The sequence below is a fragment of the Haliotis asinina genome, chromosome 5, assembly GCF_037392515.1.
Source record: "Haliotis asinina isolate JCU_RB_2024 chromosome 5, JCU_Hal_asi_v2, whole genome shotgun sequence".
Lineage (NCBI taxonomy): Eukaryota > Metazoa > Mollusca > Gastropoda > Lepetellida > Haliotidae > Haliotis > Haliotis asinina.
This window is the reverse complement of record NC_090284.1, coordinates 12,960,953-12,984,634: the sequence shown is the minus strand read 5'-3', so window position 1 is coordinate 12,984,634 and position 23,682 is coordinate 12,960,953. Positions and strand designations below refer to the sequence as shown.

General features: G+C 39.2%; 1 protein-coding gene across 1 annotated transcript in view; it reads right to left on the bottom strand.

Annotated features, from left to right (window-relative positions):
* The window catches only part of LOC137283319 (uncharacterized), a 46,843-nt gene that overhangs the window by 3,195 nt on the left and 19,966 nt on the right, over positions 1–23,682 (bottom strand). The window contains exons 10-16 of the mRNA XM_067814772.1: positions 8,715–8,811; positions 7,962–8,028; positions 7,204–7,287; positions 6,704–6,822; positions 4,962–5,166; positions 4,553–4,628; positions 4,219–4,366 (exon numbers count right to left, since the gene is read on the bottom strand). Of these exons, the coding sequence (XP_067670873.1) occupies positions 4,219–4,366; positions 4,553–4,628; positions 4,962–5,166; positions 6,704–6,822; positions 7,204–7,287; positions 7,962–8,028; positions 8,715–8,811 (796 nt within the window). The remainder of the gene's footprint in view (positions 1–4,218; positions 4,367–4,552; positions 4,629–4,961; positions 5,167–6,703; positions 6,823–7,203; positions 7,288–7,961; positions 8,029–8,714; positions 8,812–23,682) is intronic.

Below are 23,682 nucleotides of genomic sequence, written 5' to 3'. Positions count from 1 at the left end.
TTTTCCAGCATGCTAATGACCCAAAACACACTGCGCGCTACACAAAACAGTGGTTGTCGGGCGAAAATGTTCAAGTTTTAGACTCGCCCAGTTACAGCCCAGACCTAAACCCAATTGAGAATGTGTGGGGAGTCATGAAGGACAGAATAAACCAAAAGGGACTGAGAAATATTGAAGATATGAAGGCCGAGGTGGTCCAATATTGGGATACCCTGTCACACGATTACCTACAAACTTTGATGGGTAGTGTGCCTAGGCGTATTCAGGCATGCATTGCTGAGCGAGGGGGTCTAACAAAGTACTAAAACAAGACTGACACTGTAAAAGGATGATGTTTCAACATGTTTATGTAAGTAAAACGCCAGAAGTTAATAAACGTAATGAGTTACATGACAACATGATTCTCAATAATTTCTGGGAATACTATATGTCCAGTACTTCCCCCCTTCGGAACTATAACATTGGTAGTTATCTCTATAGCAACTCTTTCTTCATGTTGTCCTAATCATAGAGTTCCGATCTTTCTTCATGTACAAGTAACTCCTTTATAAGTACACTGTCATCATCACCCTTGATAAAACAATGCCAGGATGTTGGTTTTTGGTGTAAGACAGCGAATGTTGGTATGCTCCTTCCGCATGCACCACTGAATCTGTTTTCGCACATGCATGCACACATGCTCCTCTTGAAGGATGTAGATGTTCAGTGGTGATGACAACCTGTATCTCAAGGCATAGTGTCTTGACAAAGCATGCGGGGAACCCTTCTTGATGAAGTGCTGAAGGTGCATGGTGCACTCGCCGATCATTGTAGGTTCTTCCAAAACCTTCATTGACAGTGAAGATCTTCTGTAGATTCACAGATGAAGCATCCGATGAGTTGAGTGTAGATGGCAAGGATGTCTGTGCTGATTGTAGACCCTCTGAAGATTGCAGCATTGTTGCAGACGCAGTTGATGAAGGACTACTTTAGGGAGTAGGTGCGGCGGCTCATTGTTAACATCGGAGGGTAGGATGATGTCGTTCCTGAAGGACTTTGCAAAGAGCTGGGCCCGCTTGCACAGAGCAATCTTAGTTACAATCAATCTTAGGTCCCTACAATCAAGTTTACAATCACCATACAATTGCCCTAATCCACTTGCACAAAGACGATCTTATGACAGCATGGATTTAAGATCCCGATCTTAACTAAGATGGAACTCTTCAACGTTGGAGGTAGAAATTTCTTAAACTCGACTCCTCTCTACAGTTGTCTCCAAGTGCGCATAGCATGCAGCACAAATAAAACGTGGAACTGGTTACTGCAAGCAACTGACATTTATTCCTTAATCACACCTTGCAGATTTTTCATGAAAATAAAACAAAACAAAGCAAAAAAAAAAATAAAATAAAATAAATAAATAAATAAATAAATAAATAAGATAAAAAAATTAAAATAAGCAAGAAAACCCCACATATCTTTGTAATGATAACGTGGAAGATAACATGTACGGTAACTCGTACCTCGTGGGTTATTCTCTGATTTTTCTACATTCTAATATTATTTATGAACTAAGAATGTCATACTGCAACCACAGAAATATCACGTTTTATGATAAAATATTGAAATACAAACAGGTACATTAACTATTTGGGTTTTGAGTTACTGACCTAGTACTCATGAAAATTAAAAGATAACATAAATTATAAACAAAATTTCCTTATGATACAACACCTAAATGTACTATGATTTGTCAATGGCTGTCAATGAATCTGAGTTTGGCATCTGGTCGCTGTTATTTGGAGTAAAATCCCAAATATATCCCACAAGTATTAGATGTTTAAAGATATGAAAGTGTGACATGACTGTGGGAGTGTTGTGGAAAATGCATGACAGGGAAATATGAAAACGTTATTATTCCGTGTGTTTTGTATGTATTGTTAAATACTTATCTACAGTATGTTAATTGCTTTACTCTATTTTGTTGATAATTATTATTTTTTTGTTAAAAAACTTTTTACGCAAATTTCACATGCCTCAGCAAGTGTATGATCGAAAAGAAATATATGTGGAGATCTGCGCTGTCACAATATGACATACGTTGTATTGGGGCATGGCAGATTTTACAGCAACGGTATAATACGCAAAGGGAGACCACTCCCATCTTGCGTAAAAACTAAAATTAGCTGCCCTTGAGTTATTGAAAAGGTCATGGCCAATGCTAATCGCATGCAGACACCTTTCGTTGCTATCCTTTCCTTGTTTATCAAAAAGGTATGGTGTTCACACTTTTCCAGCACTGAGTCGGGTCAGAATTGTACTCTATGATATGGACTCGATAATGATGTTGTTCACTACCTCGAATATTTCAGACGTTAAATCGATGTTGCATTCTCCGTGTTGTTGAAGTGTCGAAGCGAATCATACAGTTTTATGCAATATGAAAGCAAAACCCCAAACGTAAAGCTAATTATTTGCATGAAACTGACACCAACTTGAACGCCATTTTGCTACTGACTGCAATGATCTTAGTTCCTTACAATTGGTTCCGACCAATTGTAAGATTTGATTGTAACTTACAATGATCTTAGTCTACAATCGCTTTGTGCAAGTGGATGGCGATTGTAGCCGAAGCCTAAGATCACGATCTTAAGGATTTACAATAATTGTAGCTCTAAGATCGTTTTGTGCAAGTGGGCCCTGGTCTGTTGTTTCAGCGATGATTTCATAGTTGAAGACTTAAGTCTTGGAGGACGAATATGACTTCAACTTCTTTGCCTGAGATGACATTGATTCTGACAACGATCTGTTTTGGGACTTAAATGTTATCTCTATGTTATCCTGATCTTTCCTGCGAGGGGTCTTCTGGTGATTCACTATAAACATGAATGTCAGCAGAAGTTAACACATGGGCACTATACGCAATATCAACCGAATTAAAAGACATGACTTGAGAGACCCTATCTAGTTTGTCCTCGGCATGTCCTTGAACAAACAATTGTGCATGAGGGACATAATATACTGGACAAAAATAGTTAGGGACATATTCTGATCTGCTTGTTCACTGACATGCTAATAAAATATCAATCCTAGAAATACCAGTATCCCTAGCTTATTTTGTCCAGTATATGTGGATAACCGCTGACAGCCGTTGCTTGCATCAGGAGCATGATTTCATCAACTAAGAACACAATATCAGAGATGAAAATTGTGTCTAATAGTTAATAGAAACCAAAAGTCAAAAACAACAAAATTTGGATAAAGGGACCGAAACATAAAGAGAAAATAGCCGCCATGAAGGGACCCAATGTGCCTCCAACTGTCATTGTCAAGCAATGGAGGAGAGAGTGACAAGCATGGTTAGTCATGTGACCCATTTGGCAGGAAAACGGGGAAGTATCCCGTGGGTGAGTGTATTGTACTTCCACTTCATTTAGAAGGGATTTCAAGTGTTCCACTATCTTTGCATAGAGGGAGGCGATAAGCATAATAAGCATTTGTCAAGATAAGGAAATAATAAAGTGATAAACTCTTGGACCACAATGCAACAGGCAGCAGCCAAGAGAAAAGTTTTACAAGTTGGTACAACATCTGGTTAAGTGCCTCAGTAAGCAGTCTACCTGGTTATTAACAATAAATGGACATGGTGTCATGAAAGTATTGAGAACATCTGCATGGTAAATAAATATCGAATAATGGTCTACCTGACATCTACCTGAGACCGTGTGTTTGTAGGAAACACACACAAGACACCTACATGAGACCCTGTGCTTTTGTAGGAAACACACGCAAGACACCTTCCTGAGACCATGTGCATTTGCAGGAAACACACACAAGACACCCACCTGAGACCATGTGTGTTTGTAGGAAACACACACAAGACACCTACCTGAGACCCTGTGCTTTTGTAGGAAACACACACAAGACATCTACCTGAGACCATGTGTGTTTGTACAAAACACACAAGACGCCTTCCTGAGACCATAAATGGACATAGTGTCATGAAAGTATTGAGAACATCTGCATGGTAAATAAATATCGAATAATGGTCTACCTGACATCTACCTGAGACCATGTGTGTTTGTAGGAAACACACACAAGACACCTACCTGAGACCCTGTGCTTTTGTAGGAAACACACACAAGACATCTACCTGAGACCATGTGTGTTTGTACAAAACACACAAGACGCCTTCCTGAGACCATGTGCATTTGCAGGAAACACACACAAGACACCCACCTGAGACCATGTGTGTTTGTAGCACAATGCTGAGCTCCCTCCATCGAAGCAGTCTGTAAAGCTGCAGGGCATATAGTCTTCCTTGATGAAGGGTAAAGGCAGACATTCTTCCCAGGAACGCTGGTGAATATTAGACCAGTGGGCTTTGCTGAAATACAAGAGAGACAAGATTTATAAAAAAAAACTAAACACGTCAACCTCACAAACCTGTCACACAGTGGATTGAGAAACAAAACTTTAAACTTCATTTAATTAACTAAATTCTTAAAATGCTCTTTTCATATATCTGTTACCTGCATGTTGAAAGAGTAATTCCAAAGGTCAGCGAACTCACCTATGATACATCTCCATGTCAACAGCAGCCAAATACAGATCGTACATCAAGTCATACACATTCATGTGTTTGTGTGCTGGAAAACAAAACATCACATCAGATTGTGAAGAACCATCAGGTATGGCTCAAACACTGAGAAACCAATATCATAGGTCACTGGCAACACTGCACCAGGACATTTTAATGTCATTACATGAATGTTTATGTGCTGATTTTACTAGATCAAACAGATTTTAACTGCACCAGGGTGTGTTGTACAAAGCGATGTGATCGACTAAGGTGATCATAAATCCCATACCTTAACATAGACTTACGACTATCTTAGTGCTAAGGTTGGTTTGCTAAAATTGCTAACTGCATGGTATATTAAGAGCAAATTGTTTGTTTCTTGAAGCCCAGCACAGCCTACCTTGCAGAAGTGTAGAGACTGCCTCAGGTGGCATCTGTTGGCCTGTGTGGACATTACTGGTCATGTTCTGCACCACACTTGGCACAGACGCCCACCTCTCCAAGAACTTGGCGCACACCTTTTCCGCATCCTGTTCCACGTTGTTCTGACCTGACAACTCACTGTATGGTACCTGAGTCAGCATCTGTTGCAGGCCGTTGCCGAACTACAGAAACAAAAATAGTCCTGCAGATACACACTGTCTACATCTCCTCCTTATGACAATTCCTGCTTGAAGATGGTTCTAGTAGCTGTATCGATAAAAATTCATTATTCTGATAAGGTTCAAGTAAACTAGTGCGAGTGAGTGAGTTTAGTTTTACACTGCATGCAGCTATATTCCAGCTATAAGGCAACGGTCTGTAAATAATTGAGTTTGGACCAGACAATCCAATGATCCACAGCATGAGTATCGATCTTTGCAAATGGAAATCGAAGACATGTGCCAACCGAGTCAGCAAGCCTGATCACCCTATCCTGTCAGTCACCTCTTACGGCAAGCACAGTTGCCTTTTATAGCAAGCATTGCTGAAGGCATATTCTACCCTGGACCTTCACGGGTCAAATAAACAAGAGACCAGGGTCTACTTTCTCAAAACACTAAAGTGATCTTAAGTCACTAAGGCAACTTTAGAGCAATGTTAAGTCTGGGAGTTAAGGTTAACCTTAGGGCCCCATTTCACAAAGCTATCTTAGCACTACAACTATTGTAGCTCCTATACTGTAACACATACAAAAGTTGTAGTGGTTAAATAGCTTTGTGAAATGGGGGCCAGTTCTGAGATGAACAGGTCTAAAGACATTCTGTGAAAGAGGTTACACACTGTGTACGTTCAGGTATAAACCGACAGTGACGTCATTCTATGGTTCTCAGGGGACACTTTTTTTGTAATATCCCTCAAATCTGACACAATCTCAGTTCCTGAGGTAATTATCTAAATAATGTCTCACTGACCCAGGCATTATTTTAATAATGTCCCTCTGACCCAAGCATTTTCTTCATAATGTCCCTATGCTCCATTCCTTGTACAAAGATTGAAACGACTTTGTCCTCCAATCACTGAATATGATCGTAAAATATGAATTTATTGACAATTTTCAACACGTAGTGCCCACACCCAGTTTTGAACCCATAACCATTCGCATACAGGCTTGGCGGTTTTAACCACTAGGCTACGAAGGATCACTGTGTGTTTCTTGCAAGATGGGTAGTGTGAACAGCGCATGTGCAGCGCACAGTCAGCACGTGCATTGCACCTGCAAGGCGAGCCAGTCTCATCCAAGCTGATTTCATCGGTGAATACCAAATATTGAAATTATCCCTAAAGTATACATCTTCAGTCGGTTTATAAGTTGGATATAACATGACCCATGGGCATTACTGAAAAGTAAGCCCTCTTCCCATCAGAAATGCCTGTGGGCCTTCTGCAGGAAGGAGGATTACAATACAATAACGCCTGCTGTCATCTTATATCCTACACTTAAATCACAGCTCCTCAGCTTAATGAAGAGCAAAGAATTAAGCTGCACTGGCCACAGTTACACCATTGCAGTGAGTCTTAGATCATAATCAGGGATGCATCTGCTCATGGTCTGCAGATCCTGTCATGGCTGGAAGACAGTACTCTGCATATTAGAACACTCCACTATCTGTGTCAATGGTCTCACAATATCACAAAAAAATAAAAAATTTTTTTACTTACTTCCCTAAACAAGTCCTGGACATCTTTGAAGGACATGAGAATGGGTTGATCTCCAATGGGTGGAATGAGGCTCATCAGGAGGTATGAGAACGGGGTAGTCCCAGTCACATCACTTCTACCTGCAAAATTATACATTATACAATTACACATCCTACAAGTTGTCTCTATGAAGACTTACTTGTGTCACACATGACCTGTGAAGGTCCAGGTTAGAATTGATCTTTAGTAACCCATGCTAGTCATAACAGGCAACTAATGGGGTTGTCTGGTCCATACAGCTGGAATACTGCTGAGTGAGAAACGCTTTATCCACGAGGCTACCCCACCTCCCCTTTAAAGTGAGTGAACTGGAGAAACTTCTCCCTAAATCCCAATTATGCTATTTGCTACTCATATTCACATTGACAGCCCCCATGTATGTGACTGCTTCTAGGAACTATAGGACATGAAAACATTACAATATCCAATAAATGATGATACTGCTGCTATGGGCCACACACCTCGCCCCATCATCATCAGTGCTTCAGTATCCTTTTCAGCTGGTCTTACAACCGGGTCAAAGAAGAAAGCACTGACGTTAGTACCTGAAAGAGGAACACAGTAAAGGAGAGAACATCGACTTATTGTTACATAGAGTTTACCATGCTCCAGGTTTATTACACATTGTATTATTATGCTTTTAGTTCTTAGTTCATTTACCCATGGAGATGCAGGTTCGGATTGGTCTTCATGAACCCATACAACCAACAAACAACAAACAAACAGCAACAAACAAGATCAGGTGGCTTGCTGACCAGGCTGATGCATGTCATTGTGTCACAACTGTGTAGATTGATGCACATGCTGTTGATCCCTAGATTATCTGGTCCAGTCTTGATTGTTTATAGACCATCGCCAAATAGCTGGAATACTGCTGGGAGCAGCGTTATACAGCAAGCGAACAAACCAAACAGGTGATATATCTACGAGCATCTTGTGTCAAGGACTGTAGGATACACCTGTGGGTATCTGCATTAAATACTTGGACCAGACATCTGGGGCTATCATGTATAAATACTTCTATCTTACCGCTTGATGTACTTTGATTTAAATACATAATCATACACGTTTAAATACCACACATAAATACTCACATTATACACCTTTAAGTATGTCATAAATATTTTGATCTTAATCTTACTTCTTAGAAATACTGGGATCCCGTACCATGGAGAATCTTGCCCCAACACTTGTGCCTACAACTATACAAAGTACTCACCATTTTGATCGAACACCTTGAAATATCTCACATCCTTGTGCCAAGTCTCTTCTTCTCCCGTCGCCTCCTACAAAACAAAGTGAGACCTTCAGATCGGAATAGCATGGCTAGATGAGACAGATCACTGTTTACCATGACAGTACTGAATTTGCCTTGACAATACCAAGCATACATTCATACGCCTTGGTTGGCACCTGCCATTGGTTTCCAACTACAAAGTTTGATTGTCATGCTATTGATCACTAGATTGTCTGGTCCAGACTCGATTATTTACAGAATGCCACCATATATCTGGAATAATGCTGAGTGCGGCATGTAACTAAACTCACTCACTCACCTTGATGGTACTATGTTTACCTTTACAATATTATGCTCACTCAGAAGGTACTTTGCTTACCTTAACAGTACAAAGCTTATCCTGAAAGTACAATGCTTACATTGAGAGTACAAACGTTACCCTGATGGTACTTTGCTTATCTTGAGAGTACTATGCTTACCTTGACAGTACTAAGAGTACTGTGACAATGCATATAAACCTTGAATATACTTTGCTTAACTTAACAGTACAAAGTTTATCATGAAAGTACTATGCTTACCTGGATACTAAGCCTATCAACAAATGGGCTTGATTGTGATGCCAAACAGGTAAACAACTACTGATGCTTAACTGGGTGGTGATACCAAATAGAGGTTGAATCAATGATGCTTACCTTGATTGTGATGCAAAACAGTTGATGAAGTGACCAAGCTCACCTTGATTGTGATGCCAAACAGCTGATGAACTAACTGGAACAAGCTGGAGAGTACATGGTCCAGAGGGAAATATTCAGATACCTGACTGTCATCAAGTCTGTAATAAATGCACGGAGTCCATGATTTGAGTTGGTTTACAGGGGATATATGCATTAGAGGAGTTGTATGCATTAGAGGAGTTGTATGCATTAGAGGAGTTGTATGCAGTATACAAAGACTGCTTAGTACAATTAACTCAGCAGATGTTTCAAAGATTCATACCATGGTATTTTAATAACAATGTAATTTTTATGATAAAATTTATATTTCATCCTTATCCTGACTCTTATCATTGCTTCTCTCCCCTTTTTGCCCAAGGTACAGTGGAAACCTCTGTCTCTATGTTCCCAAGAACAGTGACATAACATCTCAATTGAACGCATCTGCATCCCCACGACCATGTGATAACACATCACTTTCCAACAGAGGCCAAATAGATGTTTCTATATGCCAAATGACTGGAGAGTGGGAATGGTTGGGAGGCAATGCAATGAGTTGGGATAAGTATAAAATATCAATCTTATCACAAAAATTACATATTTTTCCTTATCCTAACTCATATCATTGCTTGAATGCGAAGAAAAGGTGGCAGGTCAGCCATCTTTACAGGATTCATACACAGTGCTCCTGTGAACTCCTCAATCCTCTTGATACAGATAAGCAAGGGACCTGAATATCTCTCATGCTCCAATTTACATAGTAAAACAGAAGCATGGACTTTCAGTCATTGGTTATGGTACAGTAACCTGACTTCTACAAATCTACATATGGGTGAGTTATTCTTCTTGATGATTTTGTGACAACTGTCTTCTTCAAAGCGGTAACCGTACAATGTCTCTTAAAGATGAGCAAGCTTTGAAGACATTTCTTATGCACTGACTGGCCAAAGTGAACATGCTTGCCACTGTGCTTGTGTGTTGGTAGTGTTAATGAAAATACTTAGTCATTTATAAAGAGCCATGGAGCAGATGTATTCAGTGGCAAACCCTTGTTATTAATTTCTGGTATTTGCAACATCATTTGAACATCTGGAGATAGTTGCAATGCAATAAATGCATTGTTTTTTCGAATCGATTCAATGAAACAAATTCTGAGGGTCAGTCATAAAGCTTGCGTCAAGCTCTTCTAGCATCAGATTCCTGTTCGTCTTTTTGATCTGTGTGGCAGGAAAGCTCATTTATTGCTCACCCATTGAAGATATCACTGTTTAATAATTGTGTAATAACATCGCGTGATGCTGTACTTATAACGTCAAAGTGTTTTACAGCTATGACATCACAATGCTAATGCCTCTGTCACAATAGTATTAGACCTTGCTTGACTTGCAGAAAGCTGTCACCACACTCGTTGAATTATGAGCAAAGAAGTACTTTGCTCAATATTATTTTGCTAATTTTGGGTGAGTAATAAATAAAATACTACACTATGTTCCGTGTAACACCATATTTATGAAACTCGTGAATGGTATCAGTATCAAACTCGCTTTCGCTCGTTTGATACCAAACCGTTCACTAGTGTAATAAATATGGTATTACATGGGACATAGGTTAGTATTCTCTATATACTTACCTAGATTGTATCTGATTTATCTTTTGTAACATGTGGCCATGGACTTTCATTCAGTGGTTTGTGGGACAGTAACCAGACTTAACTGAAGCAAAGTGAATACAACTGAGTGCTTAAACTGCTGCCACTCTTATCATGCACGGTCTGATTTCTCATGTAAAACCGGGACCCATGAGCTTTCTGTCAGTGGTTACAGGACAGTAACCAGACTTCAACGAGTCAATATGATTATTAGCTATTAACTCCTTGACCAAGTCAACATGAGAATACCGTGTGTTGACCAAAAAGGACCCATACTAATATCATGTGAAAGTATTTTGTTCACAGGGGACTTTAAAGGAGTCATTCTCATTATGCCATGTGTTTGGTTGCCTTGTCTCTCGATATTGGAGACTGCCAACACACTGGAGTTTTCACACCTTTTTTCCTGTCTACTATTTTTCCATTGTCTGGCAGTAAAATAATTTGCAAAATTGTAATCGCCAAGAGGGGTGCAAATTACATTTAGAACTTAAATAGCAGTATGAAATAAGGCAAGAAAAAACTAGCAGGGTGTGGGTCATGGTCAGATATTCTGAAATAAAGATAGAGCACATTTCCATGTGACCCACAAAAGCTTTCATAAAGGGCTCATTTAAGTAAAAATTGTAAAAAATAATCAATGAATATGATGTACAAAGGATATAGGAAGAAGATCCAAGCATTAATTCTCATTATAAAAGAGGATTAGCTTGGATAATGAACGGAAGAATTTTCAGCACAATCATCCTGCTGGGCGGAAATGGAGAGTGAGGTGTTATGACATGGTCATGGGGACGCAGATGCACATGCACGAGGGAGGCATGTTCAGGCGAGATGTTATGTCACTGTTCTTGGGAAAATAAAGAGACAGTTTTCTACTATGCCTCAGGCAAATAGGGGAGAGAAGCAATGATATGAGTCAGGATAAGTTGGACGTTTCTAACTTTATCAACTCATGTTAATACAACTGATATTAGATGACACTTGGGTGAGATTCTCCATGAACAACACATAAATGAGTAATATTTTATTGGGTTTTCATGATACAGGGGCTCATGATACCACATATATCTTGAGGTCACAATATGATATACATCTTGATACTGAGGTCACAATATGAAACGCACTTCAGTACAGAGGTCATGAACCAATACATATTCAGATACTGCATTTCCAAGCTTTGTCTCTAAAAAGCAGCCAATACCTGGATGGCAAGCAGTTACCATAGCTCACAGTCCCCAAACACCTGTTAACAGTTAATCAAAGTCTTCTCTTTTATAGTCAGATATCATTAGCGAAAGTGACAAGCCAAGTACCCATGAACCACACTCACCAAGTCAAGTCATTTGTTTTGTTCTGTGTAAGAAAATCACAACAAATAAGGTAAGCCCACTGTTTTATACACTGTCTGCTTTGCATTTGACAAAACAACAAATGAACTTTGTTCAGTTTCCACCATTATATAAATCAGAGAAATGTTTCTGGCACTGTTAATAATGCATTGTACCTTGCCAACAGCAGAAAACCATGTGAATGAAGAAACTGTAAAGTACATGCTAACTACTGGTAACTCGAACTTGTACAACCAAGTACAGTGCACTCTCTCCAACTCGGGACTCAGATTGCTATAGAAACCCGACTGAACTTACAGTCCCAAAGTTTCGGCTGGAAAAGGTAGTTGCAAGTAAAATCATTGCTTTCTAATCAGGGCTGAGCAGGAAGTCTGCTTGGCTAGTAAACCTAAAATAAACAATAACCTGTTGACTGGTATGGGTATTTTGTCTCATTTACTGACAGTAAGTTCACTTAGGCAATAAACCTTGAATAAACAACCTGTTGATTAATTTGTGTATTTTGTCTGGCAGTAGATTTACATTTGATGTGATAAACACTAATTTGTAAACTATAATTAAGATGATCGTATAACTGAGATGATCAGGCATCAGTATTGGAAATTTCAGTGTAAATCGTACTGCTGTCTAACTGGGACTTTTTACTCAGTCTTTAGCCAGTCCGAATTACAGTGTACTGTACAAGTAATTGCAATAACTGTCATTGTAGATGTAGACTTGTCAAAACATGAAGTTGAAATTTGTAAGGACAAACTTTATGAATGAACAAATCCTTTATTATTATGCACTGTTTCGATACTGACTCTTGTATCGTTGTCAATCAGGTATAAAGTTGTCAGGCCACTTCATGGATTCATCAGCCATCCTTAGACATAAATGAGTTGCCAACCCTAGCATGTGGGTAAGATCACTACCCATACAGAGTATGTGCCACTCATGCTAGCCATGCTAGTCTGGTCTAGATGGTACACATGGACTTCCAGCAAAACCTGTCAAAATTGAAGGTTATCAACAAGTCAGGGAGAGATAAAGGTAGAGATAAAGGGAGAGATTTCCAACTCAGTGCCTTTATGGAGCTGTTAGTTGTTGGGCTACAAGAAGAGGCCCAAACTGGTGAAAGCAGGAGACGTCTTCAGTGCTTACCCAACACCTGGTTGGTGATGGACAGAGTGACAAGCATGGCAAGTCACATGACTGTTTTGGTGGGAAAAGACTTCAAGGGAGACGACTTGGGTATGAGTGAACATTTATGTCCTATTCAAAGGAACTACAAGGGATTTAAGTATTTCAATTTGATTAGCATAGAAGAAGAAGATAAGCACAGTAAGCATGAGTTAATAAAAGAAACATTTTAAAAATTACACTGTACCTCATGTACCACACATGGCGGCATTTTTGAGTTAAATAAACAACTTGGTATTTGTCTGCTAGAAATATATTAACACTGTAAAGGTGTTGCTTAGCTACCTGTCCCTGTGAGTATGGTAACAAAGTGAAGATGTGAACAACACAGTGTGTAAGTGTGTATGACTATAACTACAGGAAACAACACCAGGGGCATCTGACATTCATGCAACATGCCCAGAGATTGTAGGGATACTCAGTAAAGGTAAGATAAAGTAACATTGTATTTCAATATTGGATTCTGTCGCTTATGTAAACTATATTTGTTGTTTTTGTAGAGAAACCTATTAGGACTGCATGGTATTACCAGTATACAGATATATCACAGTACATCTTCCCAACGGTTTACTGAAAACCGGTATATTAAGAACCGAATATAAAGAACAGATTTGAATTTGTAAAAAATCATATTTATGGTTTAAATTAAAATCTACACATGCTAAATGTTTTCCTTTGTTATTCAGTGACGAAACAGCATAAAGTAATACCATAAATTCTTATAGTATAAATGAAAAGGGAATCTATGACTTCATGTTAATTTTGAGATTGCTGTTATCAGAGCCATAACATGTATATGCAGGGACTAGTGAAGTACACTGGACTGATGTACACAATTAGTGTTACTCACTGTCAAACATTTATGTTCCGTATGTATCACAATACCTATCGCAATACAATTACCTGAATCAGCAGCCTCCCAAAACTTAGACAGCCATATTTTAGACAGCTTAAAAGAACATTTCAGTTGTAATCAATCAACTAATCCTCAAGCTGATACCTATGTCTTACAATAGATCAGTCCAGTAGTATCAGTCAGACAAGATATTATGTTCAAGTTCAACAGAAATAAAAAATAAATAGTAAATAATAAATAAGGTGCTATGTTCATCACGTCATGCATATTAACCACTGCATTTCCATAAAATTTTGATAAAATATAATATTTGTATCTTGACATCAGTTTTTATCAAGGACATAACATGTAATACTTTGGTCATTGTCGTTATCACTGATCATGTACATTCTTGGTACATTAAGCACCTTGGTACATTAAGCACATATTTGTAAGCCTGATACAACAGTTGACCCCTTCATTTTCTGACAAGATTTTCAAACAAGAATATCATCCATCTTTAAACTTAATCACTGTTGCATAGTTCACATCATTTTCTTATCAACAGGAGAAGGAAGAAGAAAAATAGTTCCTTAACATGTCCTGTGGCATACAACTGACATGTTAATATCTCATAAAATTCACAATAACAAATGTAGACAAACTTATGGCCTATGAGACACGATAAGGCATATGTGTTGTTATTAAGCAAGAGGCTTTGATTACGTTATACAAATTCAGAGTTTCTGGAAATAGAGGATGGATATGGGGCATGTATAGTCAAAAATTATATCTCATATCTGAGTAAGTTGCTCTCAGCAAGAAAGTCATTCTCGATATCTCCAGGGTATAGGTTCCGATAAGTCTCCACTATACCCTGGATGCATCTACGGCTCTGCCCGATAAATTTATGACCTCCCTTTGGCTGTCTTTTTATCCAATCAGGTGTTTACGCTTGGAAATTGAGCAAACCAATCGCAACCCACTTTCGTTTTTTAAATTATCTAACCGATTTAACTTGGCAACACAAACTATGCACAGGTTCTCTGGTAGGAAGAAGCTTTTGCATATGTTGTATTAACGTTTCTGAGAATTTTCATACTGCATACATTGTGATGCGAAAGCATGTATTTGATATGTATTGCAATATACTGCAAGAAGCTTTAACAAAGGAAAAACACAACAAAACCACTATGTTTGATTAGGCTAGAAAAAAATTTAATGTAAAAAAAAATGTACATAATATTTTGGCACAAATGAAACAAGGAAAAGAACAGTAAGAACAATTTAACATCAACACAGTGGTTTTACTAGTTAGAACTAGTTTCTCCATTCTCAAGACAGAAAAAAGCTCTCAGATTTTAAACACTAACTTGATCAGGACAAATAAGATATCACTGGTCATTCCCACGATCACCATCATCATCATCATCATCATCATCATCATCATCATCATCATCATCATCAACATCATCGGAGTGAAAAAATGAAAATCTCCATTGATTTCCAAATGGCTACAAACTCCTCCAAATGCATGTCAAAATACCGGTTTTCAATCAGTGTATTGCAAAACATATCGTTTTCATATCTGAAACGGTAAATACATTGCGCAGCCCTCCTTTCAGCATGAATTCTTGAATTCTTTTTTTGTTACAGCATGCTGAACACCTCTCTCCGAACAGATCTAGGTATTCACAAATGTTTTCATTTTTTAACAAGACAACTATCTGAGTTGGATTGTGAAAACAACTGAATCAAACTTGCCACAACTGCAAATTGGGATGGCTTTGTACTCTAGCGGTGAGTGACTGAGGTTGACTGAAAGTGTCTGAAATGGTATATTAAATATTCAGTATACAGAGAGGCAAGATTGGGATTGTCATCAGCAACCCAAAGTTTCTGGAGTGACCATAGGATTTAACACAGCAGAGTGAGACTTACTTCAGTCAACTCTGCCAAATGGTTTCATTCAACAAAAACAGAACAAGGACATGGTGAATGGACAGACATAGCTTTCCATTACGTGATGTATTGGCCAAATTCAATGATCTTCAAAAAATGAAAATTTGTACAGGAATTTTGAGAGGTATGAATGAAAAAAGATACCATCTCTAATTTATTTGACACATTGCAATTCAGCAGTATTTTCAATAGAAGGCACAATGTCCAACCAGTCAACTACAGAGTTAAGTATGCCTGAACTTCATGTTGCTACATTTGCTGTCTGCTTCACACTACTTGTCCCAGTCATAATCCTGGGGACGTCTGCCAATGTGGTTGCCATACTCCGCATCATGAGAATACCCAGAGTGAGGAAAGTCTACAGCACTATCATCCATCTACTTTTCCTTGCTACTGCAGCTTGTGCATTTGTGTGTCCTTTGGAACTTGTGCAGCTACTAGAAAACTACTTCCATTTGGGTTTGATGAGCACATGTGACTTGAAACTGTTTCTGCATGTCCTCCTTCAAGTTTCTTCCTTCTCCTGCAGTGTAGTCATTGCTTGGGAAAGGATGCAGAAGATCAGAGGCCACACACGAAGAAATGAGTGCATGTGCCACAAGTATCTCATCTTCTCCTTCATGTGGCTTCTCATCATACCTTATGCCCTGTACAACATGGTCCACAGCATGTACCAAGATGTGCCTCAGCTCCTCGTACAGGTCTGTCATCTGAAGCATATTGTCAGGGAAAACATTCCCCAGGCTGCTCATCAGCACCTTCTTCCACTTCTGTTCCTTGTTTCACTGACCACCACTGGCATTATATACAAACAAGGATGCTTGAAGGCTGAGGCTCAACATAAAAAAACAACTGCCAACAAGAACAACACACTGAATCCATTTGCCATGCTCAAAACACCCAGAGCATCTGTGCTCTCACAATCAACACACATGTTTAGCATTGGAAACAAAGATTTGGATGTATCTCCTAAGCTACAACAAAGTAATAGTGATGGAAAACCTCCATTAGAACAAATTTCCACCATGCATATACATACAAAACAGAGGGAAAATTCATATGTTCTGGATCCTCCAACTGTAGAACATGAAACACCTCATAGTCACAGCAATGACGTTGGAAGTCCTACAGAAACTGACTCTGTTACATCCTTGGAAACAGATTCCCCTCAATCTGGAAAAGCTGACTCTTCTACGGAATCAGCATTTAGAAATATAACAAATCTGGGCCCTCTTCCAGAAGGACAACTATCAACCATATGTGAAATCCCACCTGTGACAAATCAGATCCGCCTTAAACCACTGCGTCACACACGACTCAGTCCAGGCAGCAGTTGGAAAACTGTCAGAGATGCTTTTGAAAGCAAAAGGATTAAAAGCTTAGGTAAAGGGTCTGATAATAAGGTGAAATGCTTCAAGCCAGTACTGACCAAATCTGATAGTTCTTGGTCTCTGACATCCTTCATGGAACCGATCGAGTCACCTTCATCCGTGAAGAAAAGATTTAGGTCCAGAAAACGACTTCACAGAAATTCCCAGAAATGGCAACTAGAAAGCATGTCAGCTGAGGTTGATACCATGACAGAATTTGGCCCCATTGCTCTGGACAACCCATTAATGTATGGGAATGATGACGATTTGGCAAACATGAAGCACCATAAATCGGAATATAAACACCTGTCTGCTGTGACCAAACGAAATATGTTCAAGTCACTGAAATCACCATGTAAATCGGTTACTGACATTCCCGTAGCATGGAGGTCACAACTACAGATAAATACAAGCATTTTACAGTGCGAACAAACACCTACTGAGAAAGTTGTTCCTGAAAACTTGGCCCAGTCTGATGAAGCCTTTTGTGTTGAGCAGGATGGGAACTGTGCTTATTCAGCTAGTCAAGGGTCTGTCAACAAGCTTGTAGAGAATGAAAATAAGATACCTGGGAATAATAACTGTCATATTATCACAACAGAAACGGATGAGATCCACTCTGATTCAAGCAATACTTTCAAAACAGACCAACAAGGAAACTGTACCAATGTTCCATCCATGAGGATTACTTGTCCAAGCACTGACACAGAACCCTGTACATCCCCAACTTGTATGATAGATCTGAGCTCGAACATAGCCCTGATGCCAAGCAGTCAATATGGCTCGGAAGGATCCTACCAATCGAGATTCCAACCTACTCACTCTAACAAGAACAATGCTATCTGGACGAAGGCAACTGTGACAACAATCATCAACCGCTCTCTGCTGTTAGTATCAGTATTTGCCGTCTGCTTCCTACCCATCAGTGTCGTACATGTGTTCTCAACCCTTATATCAGACAAAGCCCTCATCAACATCTACCCATTAGTATGTTGCATTGAATATAGCTATTATGCCATTATTCCAATACTTTTTGTTTTCACAAACAAATCTTTGAAGCGCTCAACTTGTAAGAAAAAGTCACAATCATCATGAAATAGTCACTAAAAGTGAGTGAGTGAGTTTACGTCACACTCAGGAATATTACAGCTATATGGCGGTAGCCTATAAATAAGTTAGTCTGGACAAGACAATTCAGTGTTCAACAGCATGAGCATCAATTTGCGCAATTAGGAACTGATGACATGTGTCAACCAAGTCAGCAAGCCTGACCACCCAGTCCCGTTAGTTGCCTCTTACGACAAGCATAGTTGTCTATTGTATCAAGCATCAGTTGCTGAATACCTATTCTATTGGAAAGTTAATGAAAATTGATGTTTCTACTCTCTCAAAACAAATCTAAATACCTGTACCTGACGCTCTTCTTATGATGAATATGGTTTCATCCTAGTTTCATGTGTTTTTTTTTTATATACAATACGTAAACTGTGATCTACTGGTGTTTTTTTTGTAGATTGTGAACAATGTTATTGTAACTAATACCTTGGCTAAATATTGTCATATTCAGTATATTTTAAATACATATGGTAATTCTGTTACATGTTGATAAATAAGGACACACTGTCACATTAGGCTGATACATCTTCAATGTCACTTTTTGTTGATACACATTGAAATACTGTCACATTAGGTTTATATATGTTGGAATACTGTTGATAAATGTTGAAATACTGTCACATTATGTTCATACATGTTGAAACACTGTCACATTATATTGATGCATGTTGAAATACTGTCACATTAGGCTGACATATGTTGAAATACTATCATATTGTGTCGATAAATGTTGAAATAATGTCGCATTATCTTCATACATGTTGAAACACTGTCACATACGGTTGATATATGAAACTATGACATTGAAACAATGTCACAATGTATCTTCACTTGTGGAATGTCTTTGTGAAACAAGAGGGTCTCCTGGGTCTTCCACGGGAATAGTGAAAACTTCAACCACTAGGATACCCCACCGCCCCTTCTGCTCTTGGACTCATTCCAGATGCAATCCTGGCACTAAGACGACCCTAAGCCCATGTTAAAGTATGTAAACAGAAACAAGATTGTCATGGACTGCTTGTGGAATGGGACATGGAAATTATTCATTCATACTGCATGGAATTTCATGTAACTCAGGTGTTACAATTTGTAAGGATTTAAAGATACTGACGAGCTATTTTTTTCATTGTTGTCTGATCCTATTCTTACTTGTGTGCATTGATACTGGTGACAGATTTTGAATTTCTTTTTTGCACTGTACATTATGTGGAAAATAAAACAGTTGATTTAATGATGAATGATCTCATTCTTAAAAATGTAATTTTCTGAATAAAATTGATATTTTATACTTATCCTGACTCATGCTTAATTGCTTACTCTCCTCTTCCTGGCAAAGGTAGTGGAACACCTGAAATTCCTTGAAGTTCCCTTCTAAAAGATGCGGATGTAAAATTCACACTCACCCATGTATTACCTCCCTTTCCAGCACATGGTCTGGTGATCAGCTATGATACGCGAGAATACTAGAATTCAGCGTGTCTGTGAGGGGCGGCAGGGAGGGCTTTCGCCATGAGTCAGGATAAGTATAAAATATCAATTTCATTCAGAAAATTACATATTTTTCCTTATCCATGCTTAATTGCTTACGGAATCCGATGGAAACGACGGTGGGTCAGACCCATCAGTTCCAAATTACGTCCAATAATTTCCCCCTTAACGGGAACTTGTAACGGAGATAATTTGGTTCTATTCTTCTCATATTCACAGTCTAAGTAAACTTAGTCTCAATGTATTTCGTTACACTCCACCACTGAGTCTAACAAAACCTAGTAGAAGGTCACGTCAGGTAACCTTTCAGTGACTTATAACCGTCCAGTCAAACGCGAGACGATTAAATAGATTTAACCGATCAAACAACAGCAACTATTTAGGGATCGGAGGGACTTTCAAAATATTCAGGTTACTGACACAGATCTCTCCACAAACAAAAATCTGTATATAACACTGTTATTGACCAGCAGTATATACGCTTTGGGGGTTCTGTTGACATGGTTACCATTAGCCAATATTTCCGCAAGAAGACATCCTTGAATATTGCCCAAAACACTATTTTCAGGGACTGTTTACTCAACATTGTCATGGTTGTAACGTGTGTCGTGTGCATCACCCGGAAGTGATCGTACACTAAATAGCATTCGGAATCGTTCGGGTACGAACCTTTTCGAGATAAAAAGTTCAAAAGGCATGTGTGAATGTCCACTTTTGCGATTTGGTAAGCTGTGTTCTGATTCGTAAATCTCAAAGGTTACCTGACGCGACCTCTCATAAGGTTTCGTTGGTGAAGTGTAAAGAAAAGCATTCAGGATAACTTTACTTAGACTGCTCATATTCATTGTAGATTTTTTGGGGAATCACATCCAGTCGAACTTGTCTTCCATAGAAGGCTTTGTTGACTGGCACGTGATGACATCAAAAGTAACCAGCGTCCTACTAGTTTCTGATGCAACTAAATGTGAAGATACAGCAATCGACACTAGTTGCGACCCCTCTTTGCATACAAGTACAGTCAAACCCCGTTGTGTCGAACTCGTCGGGTCCAAAGGGAAAGTTCGACTTATCCGAGTGTTCGACACATCCGTCAGCATTGAAAAGACCAAGAACCAACACGACCACGGTGCTTAACACATCGTTATTTTGCAGTAGGATACACATACGAACAATATATCTTTGCAATAAACGTTTACGGCAGTATTGATCTTTAACTTACAATATATGCAAATGTAAATAAATTCAATCACTTTATTCGTCATGGCAAATAAATATGCATACAAAAAGATAAGAACAAGAATAATTTAACAAACTCACAAGCGATCCCAATTAGTTGACAGCACTAATTCATTTTCAGTCAGTATAAAAAGTTGTATAGTTCATACAAATGGAATCGGAATGTACATACGTGTACATGTGGGGAATTTGATTTTATCAGCATTTTTAATCCACGTAGAAAGTGTATTTCTGGGTATGCCAAATTCAGTTGCAATTTCTGCTTTGGATTTTCCACCCGACTCCACAGCTATGACAGCCTCGTATTTTGTCTCTATTGTCTTCACAGATAATTTTCGCTTTTTAGGTGTAACATGCGATCCAGTTATCTCCCTGGGCTGATCGGGTCCTTCGCTGAATTGCTCTGCCATGTCACTAACCGTACTGGTTAAAAAATTGACCCTACACCTTAAATACTAAACCCAAAACAAAACAACAATTTAGATAATCCAACTCTGTTTTCCTCACTTCTCATTTTGTATTTTCAAGGAAATCACATGACCGCTAACATAGACTGTCACATGACAATAACATGCGCCATTGTTTGTTTAGAGATATCCTGTCGTTCCGTGATCAACGTGTCACTGGTAACAACTTAATTATGGTTAATTGTTTGAGTAAATTTCAGTTGGTAAGTGTGCTGACAATGTGTGTATAGATGCGTAGTTAAACATGTCACTTGATTGTTGAGTCCGTTAATCGTTACTTTTGATCTTTAGGTAGCACGTTTATGAGGATGACTTCCGATTGCGCGACTGAAGTTTTCAGTTGCAACAACCAGCTTTGACAGTTCGAGACAAAAGGGTACATTTGTACTTGTTAGAGCCTTTGGGGACCCTAAAATGAGTTCAACACAACCGGGAATTCGACACATCTAGTTCGACACGTCAGGGTAAAAATAATGATAAATATAAGGAAATCGGCAGGGACCGAGATGTCAGTTCGACACATCCGAGAATTCGTCTCAACCGAGTTCGAGACAATGGAGTTCGACTGTATCTTCATTACGAGTACAGGGTCATAATCACTCATGCTACTCTGTTTAAGACGTGTCCATGGACTTTCCACCAAAATACTCTGCAGAGTGTCTGGCTTCCACAAGTCACGTGATAAATCGGGTGAGTTAAGTCAGCGTCGTTGGGGAACTGTTTGTTGCTGAGCAACGACAAGTGGCCCAAACTGATGAATGCCAGAGATATCCTCTGTGACTATGTCTCGTAGATAATGGTTGGTTACCACTGTGTTTGACTTCCAAAAGCAGTCCTCCATTATAGTTGAAGGCAAGCAATTCCCATGTAGCGCTAGTGTAGAAGCCAAGGCTCTGACTTCGTGTGGGTTGGAGGCTCACAGAGGATCCAATCCAGCTGCTTTATATGTTCTAAGTATAACAGTTCTCATCCACACTGAGATAGTGTTGTGGGATACTTCCATAGGTGTCTCAGTGGATATAGAGATAAACATGCGCTTGAAACGTTACCTTCTAGACTTGGTACGTATGATGGATATCTTCAATGCTCTGACTGGACATAATGATAAATCTTGAGTATCATGAGGTTTCAGAATTGAAGATAATGCCGGGTATGTGGAATTGTCTATCCAGTTGACCTGGCAGTTGATTTTCCACAATAAAATCCCATCGGAGACCCGGATGAGCTGTCTGCTGATGATTTGCATCAAAGCTTGTGTGGTTGAAATCTAGAGCATGAATTTGTGACATGCGTGCAGCTGTAGCTAAGGTAAGTTAAAAACAGCGTCTTCTGAATTAGCAGTTCAAAGGAGGTCTGATCAAGCAGTTCGTACGCATCACTTGTGAGATGTTGAAGTACAATGTTTAGATCCCATGCTGTTGATCTTCCAACTTAACAGAGTGTGGGAAGGCAAATAGCTCAGGTACTTTAGTGAGCTTTAGTGACGACTGAACTGAGAGCTGCCAAGTATGTAGATAATGTAGAGCCTTTCAGACCTCTGGAATGTTGTAAGTGGCATAAATATTCTGCTATCTGCAGATATGTTGCCTTCAGCTGTCTCAGTAGTCATGAGGTCCAAGTATTGAAGACAAGGCCGTTATGTGGGACTGTCTGTCCGGATGACCTGGCAGCTGTCTGATTTTCTTGATAACTCCTGGTAGCAGCACTGGATGGGGAAACATGAATGCGTTTAGTCCTTCCCACGAGATGCCGTTAACGGATCTGGTACTTGAACCTTGTTGAACCTTGTTGCAAATAAGTCTATTTGCAGTGATCCAAACCTCCAGCTGATTAGTTGAAACATCTCTTGATGCAGCATATACTCTGTTGACGAAGAGAGCGCGATAAGGCGTCTGCCATATGCATGTTGTTAGAGGCACCTGGTATGTGAGATACTTTTATTTGAAGATTCAGATTGTTGACCAAACTCGATCTTCCTTCTTCCAGAATCCTGCTGCAACCTCATTGTTGAGATGGGCATTCCATCCTAAAGATGGTTGTAGAATGCAGGCTGTAATATGTAAATTCCTGCGCAAACATTGACTGATATAGTCTCAAGACGTCCAGCATCATAAACCAGTCATGACATGAAACCATGACTCAGGAATCGCTGTCATAGATGTAGTAGTAGGCATCTTCGTCTGGTCATATTCTGATGTGACGTGAGCAGATCAAGTAGACATTATCACTGACATAGCGATGACGGAGAGAGTAGAACATATTCTAATCATTGGCTTGAAATTCGACCCACCGGTCCTGGGACAGCGATGTATCTCAACGTAGTGATGAATCAAA